Raw genomic sequence first — 8,961 nt, 5'->3', positions numbered from 1 at the left:
CGGCCTTGCTGCTGCTGTTGTGGAAGGGCACGTCTTACCTGAGACCCTTCTGACCCTGGCTGGCAGCACGCGGGGTTCTAGTCACCGGGAGCCACCCTTGCTTGCCAGCTTCTTGCCACCCTTTGCTCTTTCCTCGCCTTCATCCCTGAGGGGTGAGACCATGGCAGGGTGACCCCAGACACACCCCCTTTTGTGTTTGGTCAGGGGGTTCCTGTGCCTTTACTCCACTGTGGCCAATTCGGGAGGAAAATAAAAGACAGGAAGCAAGGACTGTTTTAAACCAGGGCTTTATGGGGCTCAGCACAGCACAGGCAGCTCTGTGACTCTTCTGCGCCAGGATCCAGAGCTCCTGGGTGAATGACACAGCTGGCCGGCTGTCCTGGCTCCAGGCCTACAAGCCTTACCGTCCCAGTGGGAGTGGTAGGTTTTCCAGGGGGTCTGCCGAGGAAACGTAACTTCCATTGACCTCTCTACCCAGAAGCCCAATAGTAAGCAGCCCCCAGAGGAATCACCAGGGTCCCTCCAGCCCAACCAGTGTCTACATACCTAAGAAGTCGACATCATCGTACACCTCCGTCTCCCTGGCAAAGCATAGTTAAGTCAGCAAGGGGCACCATGCCTTATTTCCCGCACTTGCACCCCTACACACACAGTCAGGACCAGTACTCACAGAGGCAGGAGCGCTGTTCTGGGCACGTAGCCATCTGTGGAGAGAACGGGCAGGGTAGGTTCTCAGGCCCAGGGTGGCGGGGTGGCCTCCTGGGGCTGCGGGGCCAGGTACACTCACACTTGCCCTTGGGATCCCGGCACAGCATCTCATCCTTGCTCGTGAACTCGATCACCTCCAGGATCTCCCCGCGCCGAATCCCAAGGTGCTTGCCACCCCCGCGACGCGTCTTGGCATTGGGGTCGATCATCATCTTCGTGTGAACCACAATCTCCCCTTCAAACTGGGGCGCAAAACATTAGAGCCTCTGCTGGTGCTGCTGCCCTTAGGCCTTTGTCTTCTGAGTGTGGGATTTGTGGGGCCCTGGTCCCAGCCCTGCCAGGACTCCTGCTTAGCTCCGAGGCTCACCTTGAACTTCTTACGGAACTCCCTCTCAGCCTTCTCCGCCTTCCTCATCTGCTTCAGCAACTTTGGGTCCATGGGTGGCAACTGCTGTGGCTGGGGATCTTTCTCCTTTCTGATAACGCCCACCAAGGAATTGGGGTACTTGTGAGTAAGGTGTGCTCCTCTCAGGGTTCTTGGAGCTTGCCCCCCATCCCCCCCCCCCCCGCCCATGGCACCTGAGCACTGGGTCTTGCGGTGGCCTCCTGGCAGCTTGCTGAACCGAGGGCACTTCATCTGGGGATAGTCAGGACTCCAAGTCAAGGCAGGGCCTGCCCGCTCAGCCTCCACGCTGGTAGCTGTTTTTTGTTGGTTTTTTTTTGTTGTTGTTGTTTTTATTTTGTGACAGTCTCCTGTTGCCCAGGCAGGAGTGCAGTGGCGTGATCTCGGCTCATTGCAACCTCTGCCTCCTGGGTTCAAGCGATTCTCCTGCCTCAGCCTCCTGAGTAGCTGGGATTACAGGTACATGCCACCACACCCAGCTAATTTTTGTATTTTTAGTAGAGACGGGATTTGACCAGGTTGGCCAGGCTGCTTTTGAACTCCTGATCTGAAGTGATCCACCTGCCTTGGCCTCCCAAAGTGCTGGGATTACAGGTGTGAGCCACTGTGCCCAGCCACGATATTTTACTGTCAACTATCATTGCCCTACTGTGTAACAGAATACCCAATTTCTTCTTCCTAAGTTTAACTTTGTATCCATGGGCCAACCTCTCCTCATCCTCCCTTCTGCCTTATGCTTTCACCCAAATCTCATTACAGTAGAACCCTAGAACCCACGGGGCACAGTGGCTCACGCCTGTAATCCCAGCACTTTAGGAGCCTGAGGCAGGTGGATCATGAGGTCAGGAGTTTGAGACCAGCCTGGCCAACATGGTGAAACCCCATCTCTGCTAAAAATACAAAAAATTAGCCAGGTGTGGTGGTGCATGCCTGTAACTACAGCTACTTGGGAAGCTGAGGGAGGAGACTCGCTTGAACCTGGGAGGCAGAGGTTATGGTGACCCAAGATCGTGCTACTTCACTCCAGCCTGGGCAACAAGAACAAAACTCCATCTCAATAAAAAAAAAAAAAAAAAAAAAAAAAAAGGCTGAGCATGGTAACTCACGCCTGTAATCCCAGCACTTTGGGCGGCCAAGGAAGGCAGATCACCTGAGGTCAGGAGTTTGTGACCAGCCTAGCCAACATGAAGAAACCCCTTCTCTACTAAAAATACAAAAATTAGCCGGGTGTAGTGGTGCATGCCTGTAATCCCAGCTATTTGGAAGGCTGAGACAGGAGAATTGCTTCAACCTGCAAGGCGGAGGTTGCAGTGAACCAAAATCATGCCACTGCACCACAGCCTGGTAACAGAGCCAGACTCTGTCTCCAAAAAAAAATAATAATTAGCCGGTCATGGTGGCATGCACCTGTAATCCCAGCTACTCGGGAGGCTGAGGCAGAAAAATCACTTGAACCCAGGAGGCGGCAATTGTAGTGAGCCAAGATCATGCCACTGCACTCCAGCCTGGCCACAGAACGAGACGGTCTCACAGAACAAAACAAAATCAGGTAAGGTGATAGGTACCTGTAATCCCAGCTACTTGGGAGACTGAGGCAGGAGACTTGCTTGAACCCGAGAGGCAAAGGTTATGGTGAGCCAAGATCACGCCACTGCAGTCCAGCCTGGGTGACAGAGCCAGACTGTCTCAAAAAAAAAAAAAAAAAAAAAAAAAAATGCTGCTGGGGTAGGTGTTCTGGACTGGTGACTGATGATGAGACACTGGACTGAGGGGCCTCCCATGGTGCCAGCCTCCGTGTGCTACTCCCTGGCAAATGACCAGGCCCTCAAATCAGAGCCCTGCTGGCCAAGAGATTAGCTTCAGACGGGAGCCCCGGACACCCTGTGAGTGAAAGATCCAGAACCCAGTGTCTCAGTGGGTCCTTTCTGAATGGGTCAAAATGTCCCTCCAAGCAGCCCCAGGGACCAGCCTCTGGATTGTGCCTGCCATATACCAGGCCTGGCCATCCACAGTCACCCAGAACACGCAGCCCCTCCAACTGCTTCCGCCTCTCAGAGGCTTCCCCAGCCATGAGCAGTCTCTCCACCAGCAGCAAACCTGACCTCAGCACTCCAGGGCCCTGCAAACCCAGCACATCAGAGCACTTCTTGGCACTGCCATCCAGGCAGCCCTGGTTCATCTGCAGCTGACCCTGAGGAGGCCTCTGCCTGCCTTCCCTGCATGGCCTGCTCAGATCCTAGGAAAGGCTGGGCCCTCCCCACCTGCAGGGGAGCCTTCCAGGAACTTCTGGAGTGGAGCTGCCACTGCTCCAGGTAAGACAGACAGTGGGAGAGGAGAGCCCAGAGATCTGGCCCCTGGAGACCTAAGCTACCTTTGAGACGCTGCACCCGCAGTGAGAAGCCCATGCTACCCCTGAGAAGCAGGAGATCCCGGGAAGTGGGACGTTGCAGTGGAATCCTTTTTTTCACCCTTTTTTCTTGAGACAAGGTCTTGTTCTGTTGCCCAGGTTAGAGTACAGAGGCGCGATCTCAGCTCACTGCAGCCTCCATTACCAGGGTTCAAGTGATCCTCCCACCTCAGCCTCCTCAGCAGCTGGGACTACAGGCGTACACCACCACACCTGGCTGATTTTTTTTTGAGATGGAGTCTCACTCTATCACCTAGGCTGCAGTGCAATGGCGCGATCTTGACTCACTGCAAACTCCACCTCCAGGGTTCAAGTGATTCTCCTGCCTCAGCCTCCTAAGTGGCTGAGATTACAGGCATGCGCCACCACACCAGGCTAATTTTCCTATTTTTAATAGAGATGGGGTTTCAACATGTTGGACAGGCTGGTCTCGAACTCCTGACCTCATGATTCACCCGCCTCAGCCTCCCAAAGTGCTGGTATTACAGGCATGTGTCACTGTGCCCGGCTAATTTTTGTATTTTTAGTAGAGACGGGGTTTCACCTGGGTTGGCCAGGCTGGTCTTGAACTCCCAACGTCAAGTGATCTGCCTGCGTCCGGCCTCCCAAAGTGCTGAGATTACAGGCGTGAGCCACGGTGCCTGGCCCCCCCCTTTTTTTTTTTTTTTTTTAATATATCAGAATCTCGAATGACTGGCAAGGAAAGGGGAGAATGTCGTTTGGTGACAGAAACAGCGGGCCAGGGGTGGGGGTTGTATGAAGTTTAGGGAGAGGGAGCTGCTCCTAGCCTCAGAAGGGGTGGGGCATTCCAGCAGGGTTGCTGGGAGTGGCCAGAGGCAGGTTGTCACTACCCCAGGCTCTCAGCAGCCCCAGTCCTGGCCATCTACATCCCCAATGGTGGCCCCCAGACCTAAGCCACAGAGCCTCCCCTGGAGCGGAAACAGGAGGGGCCCTGCCAGGAAGCTGTGTGCTCACAGGGAGATGTTGCAAGCAGCTCTGGGAGAAAGCCCAGGAGAAGCAGAAAGGGCCCAAGGCAGGTTCTGTCCCAGGCCCTCTGAGGCTGGCAAGGAGAACAGGAGAACCTTAGAGGCTTGAGCTCAGGCTCCTGCTGAAAGCCCTGCCACAGATCGAGCTCGTGGACCGGCTGTGCAAGCTGGGGCAAGCCCCTTCCCAGAGCCTCAACCTTGTGCATCTATTTTTTTTTTTTTTTTTTTTTTGAGACGGGGTTTCGCTCTTGTTACCCAGGCTGGAGTGCAATGGCGCGATCTCGGCTCACCGCAACCTCCGCCTCCTGGGTTCAGGCAATTCTCCTGCCTCAGACTCCTGAGTAGCTGGGATTACAGGCACGCGCCACCATGCCCAGCTAATTTTTTGTATTTTTAGTAGAGACGGGGTTTCACCATGTTGACCAGGATGGTCTCGATCTCTTGACCTCGTGATCCACCCGCCTCGGCCTCCCAAAGTGCTGGGATTACAGGCGTGAGCCACCGCGCCCGGCCTTATTTTTTTTTTTTTAATTGAGACGGGCACAGAGTCTTGCTCTGTTGCCCAGGCTGGAGTGCAGTGGTGTGATCTCAGCTCACTGCAACTTCCACCTCCCAGGTTCAAGCAATTCTCCTGCCTCAGCCCTCCTGAGTAGCTGAGATTACAGATGCATGCCATCACACCTGGCTAATTTTTTATTTTTTTTATTTTTATTTTTAGGAGAGACAGGTTTTTGCCATGTTGGCCAGGATGGTCTTGAACTCCTGACCTCAGGTGATACACCTGCCTCGGCCTCCCAAAGTGCTGGGATTACAGGTATGAGCCACTGCGCCTGGCAAACCTTGTGCATCTATAAAATGGGGATGCCACCGGGCAAGGTGGCTTACACCTGTAATCCCAGCACTTTGGGAGGCTGAGCTGGGTGGATCACCAGAGGGCGGGAGTTCAAGGGCATCCCGGTCAACATGGTAAAAACTCGTCTCTATTAAAAACACAAAATTAGCCGGGCATGGTGGCACTCGCCTGTAATCTTAGCTACTCTGGAGGCTGAGGCAGGAGAATCGCTTGAACCTGGGAGGTAGAGGTTCCGGTGAGCTGATACTGTGCCATTGCACTCCAGCCTGGGCAACAAAAGTGAGACTTGGTCTCAAAAAGAAAAAATGGGGATGCCATTGCCTTGCTGCCTTGTGGGGGATTGGGAGTGGAGGGTACAGATTTAGGAACATGCAGGCAAGGTGCTTGCCTGGAAGCTGCTTGTGTTTTCATGAAGGCGTTAACCCTGGAGCTGGGCAGGCGAGGCAGGCCTCTACTAAAAAGACAAAAATTAGCCCTGGGCAGTCTCCCTCCCCTGCCACTGCCACACCTGCCTCCAGGCCACACCTCCATCCTGCGTTTCAGGTCCCAGTTCTGCCTAGACATCCCTTCAGCTACCTCGAACACAACGGGTCTAAATGAAGGAGGCCGGGAACCTCATGTTGAATGTTGGCCAGCTCTCGGAAGCTGAGCTGGGGACTAGAGGCTTTTGAGGAAGATCACCAAAGAACTCGGGCTGTGGGTGCCTCTTAAGCACTTTGGGAGGCAGAGGCAGGTGGATCTTGAGGTCAGAAGTTTGAGACCAGCCTGGCCAACATAGTGAAACCCCATCTCTACTAAAAACACAAAAATTAGCGGGGTATGGCAGTGCTTCCCTGTAATCCCAGATATTCTGGAGGCTGGGGTGGGAGAATTGCTTGAACACAGGAGGTGGAGGTTGCAGTGAGCCAAGACTGTGCCACTGCACTCCAGTCTGGGAGACAGAACGAGACTCTGTCTCATATAAATGAATAAAATACCTAAATAAATGAATGGATGGATGAATGTGGGTGGAATGTTGGATGAATGGATAGAAGGATAAACGGGTAGATCAATGAATGAATGGATGGATGGATGAATGAATGGATAGATGGAATAATGGAACCTGGCATCTTGTCAACCCAGGAGTGACTCTGTCATACCCCTGGGTGCTAGGCTTGAAATGTCCCTGCTTTATATACTGCCAAGTCCTTTTTTTTTTTTTTTTTTTTTTTTTTGAGGCAGGGTGTCTGCTGCTCAGGCTAGAGTACAGTGGTGCAGTCACAGCTCACTGCAGCCTTGACCTCCTGGACTCAAGCAGCCTTCTTGCCTTAGCTTCCCAAATAACTGGGACTACAGGTGCTTGTCACCACACCTGGCTGATTTTTAAATTTTTTTGTAGAGATGGGGTCACACTCTGATGACAGGCATGAGTCACCACATCATGCCTGATGCTTGCTTTTGATTACTGGATTTGCTCATTGTTCCCACACCTCCTGCTGCCAGCCTGGGCCACATCTCTGCCTACAACAGCCTTCTCACTGGCCTTTGGCCTCTGGGACCAAGGGGTGGCCCCTGATGTAGTTCCAGCAGGAGCCAGTAGGTCCTAAAACGTTACTAACTCTTACACCAGGAGCATGGCAGAGAATGCCTTTGCTCTAAATGTTTTGCACTTACCTGGACAGGCCACTGACAAACCTCTGCCCTTGGGGCTGGGGCTGGAGTCATCTCTGGGCTCCACGTCGTCATACAGCTCATAGATTTCATCTGGGTCCCTGCGGGGATACCTGAGATGAGGCTTTTTTTTTTTTTTTTTTTTTGAGATGGAGTCTCGCTCTCACTCTGTCGCCCAAGCTGGAGTGCAGTGGCGTGATCTTGGCTTACTGCAACCACCACCTCCAGGGTTCAAGCGATTCTCCCGCCTCAGCCTCCCAAGTAGCTGGGATTACAGGCCTGCACCACCACGCCTGGCTCATTTTTGCATTTTTAGTAGACACAAGGTTTCACCACACTGAGCAAGCTGTCATCAAACTCCTGACCTCTCAGGTGATCCGCCTGCCTCGGCCTCCCCAAGTGCTGGGATTACAGTTGTGAGCCACTGCGCCCGGCTGAGGCCTCTGAACCCCATGATCCACACCCCTCCCCGCTTCCTCACCACACTCACTGTGGGGTGTCTTCAGGCTCTCGGGTCTGGAAGTGGAGCCCAGCAGCTGAGCGGGTCCTCCGTAGGTCTGTGGGGTAGAGAGTGCAGCAGGGAGGTCGGCACTGCCTGGGACCTCAGCCCCACTCCTGCCTGTGCCACCCTGCCTCACCCACCTGTGGAGGCTGCAGAGGGTCTCCGAAAGCTCTGTATATCCATGGGGACCGGGGGCAGTGGGGGCTTGGCAGGAGGGGGTCCCAGGCTGCTGGCAGGGGGCAGAGACCTCCGCCGGGGTGGATGGCTGGGTCTGAGGCCAGGCCTGGCCCTCCCACTGTGAACAAGGCCTCCTGGCCTCCAGTGGGGTGTCCCAGTCACTCCAAACCCAGGGCTGAGCGGGTACCGAGAGCTGGAGCCTGCCACGGCCGCCGGCAGTGAGCTCTCAGAAGCAGAGCTGGGGAGTACAGGCTTTCGAGGGCGATCACCGAAGAACTCAGGCTGTGGCTGTCTCTTGAGCACAGCACTGGGCTCAGGCTGTGAGAACTTGCGGGGTGGCCCCTGGCACTCAGGGCGCAGTAACTTCCTGGGGAGTGAGTTGAACTCGGGCTCTGAGGATGTCCTGGGGAGGCCACCCAGCTCAGGCTGTAGGGGTTTCTTGGAGAGCGCTTTGAATTCGGGCTGCCGCGACCTCTTGGGAAACACGCTGACTTCGGGCTCTGAGGATGTCCTGGGGAGGTCCCCAGGCTTAGGCTGTGGGGGCTTCTTGGGGAAGTCACTCAGCTGAGGCTGGGATGGCTTTTTGGGAAAGACATTGAAGTCGGGCTTTGGCTCACTAGACGCAGGCTTCCAGAGGGGTGTCTGAGCCGCCTCATTGAACTCAGGCAGGGACTTCTTAGGGAAGCCACTGACCTGAGGCTGAGGAGGCTTTCTGGGGTACACACTGAACTCAGGTTGCGGGGGCTTCTTGGGAAGAGTGAAGTTGGGTTTTGGGGAGTGGGGGAGGGAGTCACTAGATTCATGCTTGCAAGGGGCTGTCTGAGGGATCTCACTGAACTCAGCCTGTGGCAGGGACTTCTTAGGGAGGCCACCAACCTGAGGCTGTGGGGGCTTTCTGGGGTGTACATTGAACTCAGGCTGCAGAGGCTTCTTGGGAATGGTACTAAACTGAGGCTGTGAGGGCTTCGGGGTAGCCTCGCAGGCCTCGGGCTGCCAGTGTTTCCTGGGGAATGTGCTGGAATTGGAATCGGAGGGGAGTCTGGAAGGGTGGCTGAGCTCAGGCTGCAGGGGTTTCTGGGCAGGCGTACTGCGCTCCAGCATCGGGGCCTTCAAAGGGGCCTCACCGGCCTCAGGCTGCAGAGGCTTCCTTGCAAACGGAGTGGCCTCCAGCTGTGGGAACTTCCTGGAGAGTTCAGTCAACTCAAGTTTGGACGGCTTCTTGGGGAGATCAGGGACCTCAGGCTGCAGGGGCTTCTCGGGGAGGTCAGGGACCTC

At 54.9% G+C, this 8,961-nt stretch overlaps 1 protein-coding gene across 1 annotated transcript in view; it reads right to left on the bottom strand.

Moving 5' to 3' along the window:
• Positions 1–271: 271 nt before the first annotated feature.
• The window catches only part of PRAM1 (PML-RARA regulated adaptor molecule 1), a 19,605-nt gene continuing 10,915 nt past the window's right edge, over positions 272–8,961 (bottom strand). The window contains exons 6-14 of the mRNA XM_032252483.1: positions 7,650–8,961; positions 7,498–7,564; positions 7,011–7,108; positions 1,288–1,345; positions 1,076–1,184; positions 788–950; positions 671–704; positions 547–581; positions 272–438 (exon numbers count right to left, since the gene is read on the bottom strand). The exon at positions 7,650–8,961 is cut by the window's right edge and continues 288 nt beyond it. Of these exons, the coding sequence (XP_032108374.1) occupies positions 401–438; positions 547–581; positions 671–704; positions 788–950; positions 1,076–1,184; positions 1,288–1,345; positions 7,011–7,108; positions 7,498–7,564; positions 7,650–8,961 (1,914 nt within the window). The 3' untranslated portion in view covers positions 272–400. The remainder of the gene's footprint in view (positions 439–546; positions 582–670; positions 705–787; positions 951–1,075; positions 1,185–1,287; positions 1,346–7,010; positions 7,109–7,497; positions 7,565–7,649) is intronic.

Source organism: Sapajus apella, unplaced genomic scaffold, assembly GCF_009761245.1.
Source record: "Sapajus apella isolate SASKATOON/1434 unplaced genomic scaffold, GSC_monkey_1.0 scaffold77, whole genome shotgun sequence".
NCBI classification, from domain to species: domain Eukaryota; kingdom Metazoa; phylum Chordata; class Mammalia; order Primates; family Cebidae; genus Sapajus; species Sapajus apella.
The sequence above is the reverse complement of the archived record's forward strand: the minus strand, read 5'-3'. Positions and strand labels throughout refer to the sequence as shown.